Source organism: Schistocerca gregaria, chromosome 3 (assembly GCF_023897955.1).
Source record: "Schistocerca gregaria isolate iqSchGreg1 chromosome 3, iqSchGreg1.2, whole genome shotgun sequence".
Lineage (NCBI taxonomy): Eukaryota > Metazoa > Arthropoda > Insecta > Orthoptera > Acrididae > Schistocerca > Schistocerca gregaria.
Genome location: NC_064922.1, coordinates 136972816 through 136985034, shown reverse-complemented (window position 1 = coordinate 136985034; position 12219 = coordinate 136972816). Strand labels below are relative to the sequence as shown.

Below are 12219 nucleotides of genomic sequence, written 5' to 3'. Positions count from 1 at the left end.
GCCCAAATGACAGGCAGGGTCCCAAAATACCCCTCTTACCCCTACTCTGTCAATACATGCTTAGTCGTAATTATGTTCACATTGTGATAACAGTTCAATAACTACTGGGTACACATTTTTTTGCTTGCTTTGACCTTTGTCTGAAAAGATATCAATAAGCACTCAACTGTCTTGATCCAGAAGGGAGGCAAAATTAAGGAAGCTCATCTACCATGTGTTGCTTGAGACTCACTTGGCAGATAAGGTGCAGAAATGCTTTTCAGATGGGATGTTGTGTGTCGTGTAATATCAAAAAAATTTCATCAGTGCAATTGATGGACATCATAGTGTGTGGCGCACACACACTGCTGAGCTGTCACTGAGGCCTCCTATTTATGCCAGTGTAAATAGGAAATACAACAACATGGTGACAAATTCAGCGGCCAGTGCCAAGGACTTCCTGACCAGTAGCGAGGAGGACAGCTACGGAACCTGTCAGATAATGAACTTGGTGCATGCCGTTCGTACTATGCGGTGCCATTAGCTATCCCATCATCCTTTATTGGACCCATATGTTGGTACACTGTCAAGTGACCTTAGATGTTTTTGTTGTCAGATTATCTATTATCACTGAAATGTCATCCTTGTTTCGCCTATGTTTGGTCACTGTGAGTTGAGCATTACATCCAGTGCTGTACTAAGTTGGTATCCTGTGCCTCTGTTCACCAAATATGTCGAGCTCCGAATTTCCACAACTTCTGTAAAAACATCGTCCCAGTACGAATACACTGACTGGAAGATTTTGTTACGTTTGTGGTTCATATTGTGCATACTATTGAGACAGTGATCGAACAATGCAACTTCTCTGGTCGGTGCAGACTTTGGTGTCTTAAAGGTTCAAAGCATCTATTTTCCATGGTGTGATGAGTTTGCCCATTGTATGTCCTACACTCAAAGGAATCTTACAGACACCAGCCCTTCAAAAGCCAAGATTGTCTACAGTTTTGTTGGCAAGTGGAGATGAATTTAACTTGGTTTCTTCAGTAGCTGTTCTGTTTTTGAAGAAACACAGTTGATATATAGCCGGATGATCATCCCTCTTTGTTCTTCACTTTCTTTCCAGCTTTTCACTTTAACACATGCCACGTGTAAGGCATGACAAACTTGTTTAGAATGTCTATTCTACAAGGAAACCTTATTTAGATCCCACAGCTTGTTGGATAACTTGTCTGAATGATGCAGTGCCGTAGGGTGAGATTACAAAGGTGTCGTATACACATCTCCAAGCATGTAAGTTTTAACTCCACAAACTGGAGTGTTCTCTCCTTATCTAGGATGACTAGACGCAGTGGGTGACAAAGGACTGTCCATGACAGCACCATAAGTCGGTTCAAAGTATTGGTCAATAATAGTGTGCAATGAGTAGTCTCTTGTCACCCATTGTGGCTAATCTTTCATAAAAAAAAGATTAGTCACAATGGGTGACCAGAGACTGCTCAGTGCACACTGTCGTTGACCAATACTTCGAACAGACTGACAGTGCTGCCAGAGATAGCCCTTTGTCACCCACAGAGAGTAATCCTTCTATGGAAGATATCAAGGTGAGAACACTGGTTAGCTGAGCTAACCTACTTGCTTTTGGTGATAGGTGGCTGACACTTCATAATTTTGCCCCACAGCACTGCATTGCTGGATTCACAGGTGTTCAGTATGATTCAGGTCAGGGCTCTGCGCAGGCCAGTCAATTACAGGGATGTTACTGTCGTGTAACCACTCTGCCACAGGCAGTGCAATCTCCCCCCCCCCCCCCCCCCCCCCCTCCCAAGCATTTTCACTTCCGTGCTGCATGTCTATCCTCTTGCAATTCTTTTTCCCCCTCCCTTGGGGAACATGTCTGGGGATTTATTGGAAATGTTCTGCATTGTGTTGCTGACATACAAACAGTCTCACCTTTATTTTTGGCTACCTTTTCCTTCCTTTGTTTCCCTTCTCTTGTTCCTCTGTTTCGATGTTTGAGGATTCTCCTTTTTTTCCCCCTTCTTCCTCTCTGTGCACTCCTGAAGGCCAGCCCGGGCATCCGACGCGTAACAGGTGAATGGGTAACACACAGTTCCCAGCCCCGGGTCTACAGGCAAGGCTCACATGCACCCCCTGGTACAGGCCAGGTCCAGGGAGGGGTGATTGCATGAGCTGCAACCTTTGCTAATTGCTGATTGGTCTCTTGGTCAGATGTTCGGGAGGTGTGAACAATCACGTAAGGTAGGTGTGCCTCTTTGTGAAGGTAGCCGCCCAGTTGGAAGAACCGTATCAGTGGAGACGATGGCAATCATGGGTGATCTTCTCGCAATGAGTTACTCATCTTCCCAATCGATGTCTCAAAATGTAAACATAATGAGGCTATTGATACATTGACCCTTCCCACTGCACCACGGTTCCTTGTGGTCTCACGTATTGAAGACAGTCCGTCCTTCGCCACAGACAATCTGTTCATTGTTCAGGAAGGTGTTGATGCAATTGCTGGCCATGTGAAATAATGCTCTCGTTTACGGAATGCCACTTTGCTTTTGGAGATGACTTCTGATTCTCAAACACAGCACCTGCTTGCTGCCTCCCTTCACCACAGCTACCCTTTTCGTGTTGAGGCCCACAGAATTTTGAATTCTTCCCATGCTGTAATTTACACCAGGCTGCTTGATGGCCTAACAAGACCGAAATACACTTGTACCTCTCTGATCAGGGCGTCACTGCCATTCATCGTGTACTAAAAAAAAAAGGTAGATTCCTCCTTAGTGCTCAACGGCACTTTCCCTCACCTTTACCAGGGTTGTACTGCCATCCTAGCTCAAAGCAGACTATGAAATTATCACATTCCAAACCTAATGCCCTGCTACCAAAGTCTATACCCAGCCAAATGTGTAACTTGTGGCAGGGATGCATATGAGAGCAATTGCCAGCCTCCTCCTCCCCACTGTATCAACTGCAATGGCGGCCATGCCTCGTCCTCTCTGGATTGTCCCAGGTATCTAGAAGAGCGGGCTGTCGAAGAGATTCGGGTAAAGGGAAAAGTGCTAAGTGCCTTACCTAGTAGCTCGCAAGTTACTGGCTAGTTGCAGCCTGTCACGCACCTGTAGTTCTGTTCTGTTCTTGTTACCCTCACTCCATGAAGTACATGGCCCCGCAGACATGTGACCTGAAATGTGGCTCTGAGGTTGTGAAGTTACCCAGTGTCAAGGTAGCATTGCCATTCCCCTAGCCCACTGTGCAACAAACTGTCAGACTCTCGCATCAAGGGGCGAAGCCACCGACAACACAACCCATAGGCAGGAAAGGACAGAAGGAGTGCAACTGCTTGCCAGTTAAGCAGTACACATTCATAGTTCCCCTGAACATGCGAATTACTGTCTCCTTTTCCTGCCTGTGGCAGTCCATCTCTTGCGTCAGCGGTCCAGATCGGGGGCTAATGATTGCGGTTCGTGCGCGATCCCTTCTCCCCGGTATGGAATTCTCCCCTTTACCACCTCTACTTGCGGTCCGTTGCGTGTCATTAAGGAGATAATGAATGTGTGGAAGTCTTCCATGCAGGCCTCTCGAAGGAAATCAGTTGTCCTCTGCAGGCTCCGCATTGGCCGTACGTGGCTAACTCAGAGTTACCTACTCTGTCGCGAGGACTTACCTCAGTGTTGCTGTGACTTCCAAATGACATTCATCCACTCTTGCTGAACTGCCCACTTTTAACTTTCCCAGCACCCTGCCTTCGGTGTTGGGCGACAATGCCTCCATAGCAGCTTTAGTTTTACATTCTATCTGTGAGAGTGGGTTTTATACTTGTATTCAGGTTTTAGTGCATGTCCTTTGTCTCTGTGTCCTCCACCCTAGTGCTTTTAGGGTGGAAGTTTTAATGTGTTGCAGAGTGGCTGGCTTTCCCTTTTTATTCTCGTGGTTGGCCAGCCTCTGTAATCTGCTCTAATGTTTTACTCCCTTCTGTTTCTAGCGTGTCCCCGTTTTCTTGTCGTCTCTTGTTCCTTTTAGTGTTCGTTGCCTTCCCTTCAATCTTGTGGCTTCTCTCTTTCCGTTTTGTGTTATATGTTTCGTGCATTTTAGTAGGACCAAGGGACCAATAACCTCGTAGTTCGGTCCCCTTCTCCTGCCTCTAAACCAACCAACCACAGGAGGAGTACTCCAGTGACTACTTCCTCCATCTCACTGGTGTGCACCACCAACCATTTCTCAGCGTTGGACTCCACCGACCAACAGCACAAGCAAGCTGTGGACCCCATGGACCCCCTGTAGTAGTGACCCTACACCAGCTGTCACCCAGCGCCTGCCGATTTGACACTATACATATCTCTTCCTCCTCATGACTGTCCTCCAATGAAATGTTCGCAGTCTTCAGTTTCACAAAGAGGATTTAAGGCTGCTTTTAGCATCCTAGCATCCCCTCGTACTCTGCCTTCAGGAAACGAAATTGCGTTCTCTTGACCGCTTTGAGCTAGCACGTTACTTAACAAATTTCTTTGATCTTCCTCCCGAGGAGGGCATTCCATCTCATTGGGGCGTCATGCTGCTTATATGGGATGACCTTCATAGTCAGCCAACCTCCCTGACTACCTGTCTTCAAGCTGTTGCAGTTCGCCTTTTCATTCCCCACCTGGCTTTCTCCCTTTGTACAGTTTATGTACCTCCGTCCTTCGGTGTCACCAGGGCACACTTCCTTCAGATTATTGTGCAGCTACTTCCTGTTTTTGCTACTCGGTGACTTTAATGCGCATAATCCCCTCTTTCCCATGTGTTCTCCGTTTGCTGACTCCTACCCCATTAGCCTGCGCACCCAAATGGCAGCTTACTAAGGTTGAATGACAGCTTTACTCCTCCCTGGTGACCTTTTGAAGATAAAGATTTCCCCATTTGCAATGACCAAGTGGACTATCTCACCAACATTATCCTTACTGCTGCAGAATGTTCCATTCCTTGCACTTCGTCTTAAACACGTCGTATCCCAGTCCCTTGGTGGACTGACGCATGCCGCAATGTAATTCGCGCATGGAGACATGCTCTCCACGTTTTTAACTGCCATCCTACGAAGGCAAACTGCATTCATTATAAACAGATGTGTGCTAAGTGTCCTTTCGGATAGCAAACAAGCTAGCTGAATTCCATTCACTTGTTATTACAACAGTTCCATCCCATCCTCTGTCATGTGGGCCAACCTCAGACTGCTCTTTGGGACCAAGATCCATACCCAATTTCTGGCCTGACTGTATCAGTCGATGTTATTGTGAACCCTATTGCTATCTCCAGCACCTTGGGCCACTAATTTGTGAAAGTTTCGAGAGCTTTCCACTATCACCCTACCTTCCTCTAATGGAAACAAGTGGAGGCGGCTCAGGTGATATCCATCTCTTCTCCGAATCTGGGGTGCTACAAATGCCGCCTTTATTATGAGATAGTTAGCTCATGCTCTCAGTTCATCCTGACCCTCTGCTCCAAGGCCGGATGCCATCCACATTGAGATGTTGCAGCAACTTTCTCTTGCGGGCAAGCACTTTCTGCTAAACACATACAACCTGGGCAGAGGGCACATCTCCTAGATGCTGGCGGTGAAGCTACAGTGATAACCATACAGAAGCCCGGCAAAGACAAAACCTTTCCATCTTGCTACATAGTGTAGATGTGTCGAACATCAGTGACCCATGTCTGGACCAGGCAGATAAATCAGCAATGGCTGAACATTCTCAGTATGGGACACAATATGGACAGCATAAATAACAAAATTCTCTCTTCGACATATGTCAAGACTGCATTATTAAAGAAGAGATGGAAATTTGCAGCTCGATAAACCTGGTGAACAGAGACACTGAATACCAACTTAACACAAGATGGGGTACAGTGCTGGCAATTCTATATTTTTAGTGACTGTAGCATGAAAGGTCATACAATGGATGACACTTTGGTGGTGACAGTCTGATGACAATCGCAAGGATGATCATGTCAGCATGGACACACATGGCATGAGTCTCCTGACAGAGAGCTCTGGGGTGGCCAACAGCAAAGCACAATATGAACTACAGCATTTGTGCATGTACCAAAGCTCTTGGTTGACCATCTTACAAGTGGTGTAGCTGTCCATCCAGCAACCGGTAAGAAAATTTTCCTCTATTGTAATAGAATTTGGTGCCTTCACACCTGCGATTTCCTACTTCAACTGCCATAAATTAAAGGCTTCAGTCACAGCTCGGCAGTGTTTGTGGGAACTGAAAATGTTGGTCAGTTGTGCCAATGATATTTTGTGGGGATTTCTCATCAGATGTCTCACAAGAACCATTTTCACAACTAGTTTATTTCTTAATCCTTTGATATTCTGATAAAATAACCCTGCCTTTGTTGGTTTCTTACACAATTTGCAGGACTCTGCTGCCATTGTAATTAAAACTGCCTCTCTGGATGATGACACTAATAATAAAGGTGATTATCAGCCTATATCACTGGAATTTGGTTGCATCCGCCCCATCATATATTCTGTGCCAGATCAGTCGTTAACCTATCCTTCCCTTTCATTCAGATGGAGGCTATGTCTAGTGTACTCCCAACTCCAGCAACAGGTATGCCACTGATGCTAGACTTTCAGCCAGCAGCAGCCCATCCAGCTCTGTGTTGACAGGTATTACTAGCATGTTCACCCAAGGCTGGCTGTGGCCCCTCTCTGGTAAAGAGTAGCTGATCCTATTTCACACATCACCCTCAGTGCTGTACTCTCTTCAGTCAATCCAATATCTGATACTATAATCACATGATCTCCTGCACAAATATGTTTACACATGTCCGGTATTACTTGTCTGAAACCATCACTTGGCTCCACAATACTCGTGGCCAAGTAACCTGATCTGAATCTGTTGTGTAGCACCTAGCCTATACCCTATACTTCTCTGCTTTCGTATTTGAATCTACAACCAAGCTAGCAATGTCTGTTACCATGGTGGCTTTTGTACCTGGTGGAACTTGAAAATGTTAGTATCGAGCCACATTTACTGCTAAATTAACCAGCATCATGCACAACTTTTCTGAATAAACTGTCACATGCATCTGTAGGTGGGAAGGTCGTCATGTGCTAGCCATTGATTTGGGGAGCAGACAGTCAAGTCTTTCAGACTTAGCACACACATTCAGGCAGTTTGCCCATCTCTGCTCTCAAGTAGCTACCAGCCAGCTAGTACGTGAATGACCACCTTGTCCTCTTCATATTCCAGTATTCAACTATCACTCAGACTGGCCGTTGTGAGCCCTTACGTAACATGTAATTTCAGAATACAGTCAGCTTACTTCATTTCAGTCTTTTATTTCAAAACCCTCTCTCCTGATGCCCATCTCTCCAGTCCTCAACAGACTTTACTTCTTATGCCTGTACAGTACTTACCTATACTTCACAGCCTATACTTCACAACCTATATTTTGAGAAGTGCCCTCTGCTTCCTACTAAATCTAACCTACATAGATTCTCGATTATTTTGTGTAACAAATCTTATGTTGTGCCACACGTTACTCCATCCAGTGCTGTTCCCATTTTGTCCCTTAATTGTAACTTTATCCCAGTTCCAACAATCTTCACCCCCCCTTTTTTTCTTCTTCTTCCTCCAATGTACCCAATGGATATTTTGCAAAAACTGAATACAGTCTGGAGGGTACTAATCTCTTCTCCCTGCTCAGTGGCACTCAAAACCTTCTTTGGTGGATTTAGTGCTTAGTTTTGTTTTACTATCATTATATACAGGGTCTGGCAATAAAACCTCCCGCATTTGACATAGCCTTTGTGCGAGTTGTAGCAAGGAAACTGATGTGGAGTATGTTTTGTTTGAAAGTGGTGTATGTGACATTTTTAGTGTGTGCCATGGCATGGCTTGGCGAGCATCATGCTTTTGTTGTGGAGGAATTTATTGGTAATGGTGGTTCTGTGATTAATACTCTGTGAGCATTTCAGATATGTTTCGAACTTGGCTGACATGACTGTGTCATGGATAGAAAAACTATTCAACTGTAGGTGCCATACTTTAGAAAGACAGGTTCAGCACTTTAAAGAAAACCTTCTGACCATCCTCGGACTGCAACAATGCTGGAAAATGCGGCACAGGTGAGTGTCTGTGCGACAATCACCAGTGTGTTCAGCACTTAAACATGCAGCTGCCTTGGGATTACCTGATAGGAATCCAAGAATAATTCTTCATATGCCCACCTCAAAATGATGGTTACCCAGGAATTAAGTGAAAGAGATTTTGAGACTCGCATAGCTGTGCGTGAGGAAATTCTTCAAAACATTGCACCTGGTGGTTCATTTTCTTTCTTCGGATGAAGCCAGTTTCCTTGTATCACGAACTGTAAGCAAACAGAATTTCCACTACTGAGCTGCAGAATACCCCAATGAACTTTGTCGGCAACCACTACACAACCATCCTGTGAAAGTTTGATGCACTGTTACTGAATGTTTTGTGTGGGGACTGTATTTTTTAAACGAAGTTGGCCACACAGTAAATGTTAATTCAAACCATTTTTGTCATATGCTACATACCTTCCTCCAACTTAGGCTAAACCATTTTATTGCAGTTCATGAAAATCAGGAAGTGTGGTTCCAGCAAGACGGAGCAATGTCCCACACCTTTTGGCGTTCTATGGAAATACTGTGCAAGTTTGTTCTTGGTCATTTTGTCTCTTTGCAAGGAGACATCGTGCGGCCCGCAAGGTTGCCTGACTTATCACCTTGTGATTTTTTCCTCTTGGGGACTCTTAAAGGCTGTAGTGTACAAACATTATCCCACAACACTGCAAGCACTTATAGGCCATTACTCAAGAAGTGACAGCAATTCCAAGAGAAATGACATGAAGATCTATTTTTGGGATAGACTTAGTGTGTCAACAAAGGTAGCCATTTAGCAGATGTAATTTTTAAAACCAAATTATTCAAAATGGCAAAGCATTTATTTTTCATAAATAAGTAATTTTTCACTAGAGTATTTAGCTTTCCTGTGACAACCTATTAAAATGAGGGAGGTTTTATTGCCAGAACCTGTATTTGAAGTGTCCACTTTCCAATTTTTCTTCATCTTACTACCATCTGCACCTAGAACCTATTATCAAATAGAAGAAGGGGGCAAAAAAGAAGAAGAAGAAGAAGAAGAAGAAGAAGAAGAAGAAGGAGAACCTGGTGGATAGTCATCATTTGGATGAATATTTTTTATGGGTTTTGGTGTGGCGCTTGCAACTTGGTCAAGGAAATGTGTGTTGTGTTTTTCCTTTCAATGACTGTCGTTTCTATTAGTGGTTGTCTTTAACAGGTCGCCAAAGGAAATGGTTCAGTGTGGAAGACGCGCTGGAGCAGCTCTCCCAGCACAAGCCTGTGCAGCTCACGTACCTGCAGTCATTGCTCTCTTGTCGCAATGACAAAGTTACTTGAGGCCGCAACCTTCTGCTGAGCATATATGCCTACAGGTTTTGTGTGTGTGTGTGTGTGTGTGTGTGTGTGTGTGTGTGTGTGTGTGTCCTTCTCATTTTCCCAGTTACTGCTGGGCTTCACTTTAATTGTAATAAAGTAATTGTCATTTATTTGGTATCAGAATTCTTGCTTAAAATGAATTTTGCAGTCAGTTGTCATACTTACTCAAAAATATATTTTACTGTGTCAGGTACAGTTATATCGCCATTGTTTAAGACCCACAGTATCTGCTTTTAATCATTTCTGTTAGGGATATTAGATTTGTACTTGAGAATGACGATTCTTTAAATATATTTACTATGCTTAGATTAAATATAAATATGATATAAACTTCTGGCATAAATAGAGTACCTATCAAGTTATATCGATCAGTAGTAATCAGTACTGAACAGTGCAGTTACAAAATTGTATTTGTAGGAATAGCTTATAGGTAAACCATTGAATCTCATCATATTGTTTCTTTGAAATAAGACAAATGTTATTGGTCAGCCCTGAGTAACTGGGAATTGGAGAAGTAGTGACTATAAGAAGACATCATGGCATCCATATTGCTTTCAGATTGCTTGTGCTGCAAATTACAGTTCCAAGAAGTGATTCATAGTACTCAGACAAATGTATCACCAGGACAAATATACCTGAAGCTTATTAACTTTAATAAGTTCTGAAAATTTTTACTCATTATGGGAACAGATAGTGTCTTAAATGGTGTAGGGAAAGTACTCCAGTATTCAGATAACTATGGGCACTGTGTCACTATTAAATGTATAGGTATTTGCATTTCTTTATTGCTTCAGTTTCTGTAACAGTGGCAGTGAGTGAGTGAGTGAGTGAGTGAGTTAGCGGAAGTTAAGTTGGGATTAGAGAAGTGCAGCAGTCACATAATAATACTTAGAATTGAGAAGGTTTTGTTGGCTATCAGTAGCTGCATTAATCTCTCTCTCTCTCTCTCTCTCTCTCTCTCTCTCTCTCTCTCTCTCTCTGTCTGTCTGTCTCTCTCTTTCTAGCCATTCTAAATAGAATTTTATATTTACATCAGATTTTTAGAACAATAATGCTAATAATTTAAAACAAAATTTTTGCCGAAGGAAGGCTTGTGACAGTTTCATAAAATTATCAGTTTACTTAAACTATTGTTGCATTTTTAAAATTCTGTGTGCAGTCCAACAGTACAAATTGATTTCTTATTCCTTTGAGGCACATATTGGCACTACAGCACAGACCTTTGCCTAGTCTAGAAGGCTGATCGTATGTTGAATGTATTGGGTCAGTTTCAGTGAAACACAGGTATGTATAGAATGACTTAAGGTCAAGTAAATGTCACTGTTGCTTATGAGATGACTGTTAAAAGTTGCATTTCAGAAAATATGGCACTTTTAATTTGTGATCATTTTTGTATTCAAATGTTTAGTTGTTGTTCACTAGGGTTCAGTGTTGCCTGGATATATTTCCTGATACAGTATGCATTCAGTATGAAGTACACCATAGTTAAGACTGCAAATTTATAAAGAACACAAAGATAAGAAGCTGTACAAAACCAAATGTAGGATAATCACATTGTATTTCTCACGTCAGTCGTATATGAATGTAGTGTGTAATTCAAATGCTCAGAAAAGTGTATCTTCCTTAATTTTCTTGATGAAATGTACGATTTTTTTTTTCTATTAGATGAGTAGTATAGCTGCCACATGTAAATGAAGTCTTCTGTTTGCCATGGAAAACTTCAGGATGTAATACTCCTCAGAGATATTCATTGTGTTTAATATTTTCTGTTAAGAAAGAAATTTGTGTTCAGTTTTGATATTACACAAGAGTGCATTGTATTGTATAAAACAGATCGAGGTTTTGTTTTCTGAAGACTGGGGTATTAAAAAAACTGGGGCAAAGTGCCACGGAGGTTTTGTAACTAGTGTCGTACAGACCAGGTAATTTACTGAGAGAAAGAGGAAAGAAAGAAATGTAAAGTCTCTTTACACTGCTTGTATTTTTTAAAATAAAGACAGCAAAAATTGTTTGTGTGTTTATTTATGTGTATGTGGACAACCAAAATTCCTACTGTATTTAGCGGAGATATAAGTCACAGATAGGCACAACAAAAACACTTTCACACTTAAAGCTTTCAGCCAATGGCCTTCATCAACAATACACACACTCTCATGCAAACGCAACTCATACACAACACTGCACTCTCGGGCAACCGAAACCAGCACCAGTGCATGATGGGAGTAGCGATTGTGTGGGGGTAAGGAGGAGGCTGGGGTAGGGAGGGATAGTATGGTGGGGATGGCAGACAGTGAAGTGCTGCAGGTTAAGTGGAGGGCAGGGAAGTTTGGGGGGGGGGGGTAGTGGAAAAGGAAATAAATAAATAAATAAGTAGATAAATAATTAGATATATAGGCAGATAAATTTAAAAATAAAAAGACTGGGTGTGGTGGTGGACTGACAGCTGTGTAGTGCTGGAATGGGAGCAGGGTAGGGGCTGGATTGACGAGGACAGTGACTAACAAAGGTGTAGGCCAGAGGGTTACAGGAACATAGGATGTATTGCAGGGAAAGTTCCCACCTGTGTAGTTCAGAAAACTGGTGCTAACGGGTAGAATCCATATGGCACAGACCATGAAGCAGTCATTGAAATAAAGGCTATCGTGTTCGGGAGCATGTTTAGTAATAGGGTGGTCCACTTGTGTCTTGGCAATAGTTTGTTGGTGGCCATTCATGCAGACAGACAGCTTGTGGTGGTGGTGGTGGTGGTGGTGGTGTGGTGG

At 43.0% G+C, this 12219-nt stretch overlaps 1 protein-coding gene across 2 annotated transcripts in view; it reads left to right on the top strand.

The window, feature by feature from the left end:
• The window catches only part of LOC126353829 (diphosphoinositol polyphosphate phosphohydrolase 2), a 140364-nt gene extending 128898 nt beyond the window's left edge, over positions 1-11466 (top strand). For both annotated transcript variants that reach the window (XM_050002961.1, XM_050002960.1), the window contains exon 5: positions 9300-11466. In XM_050002961.1, coding sequence (XP_049858918.1) covers positions 9300-9418 — 119 coding nt within the window. In that variant the 3' untranslated portion in view covers positions 9419-11466. The remainder of the gene's footprint in view (positions 1-9299) is intronic.
• Positions 11467-12219: the final 753 nt, after the last annotated feature.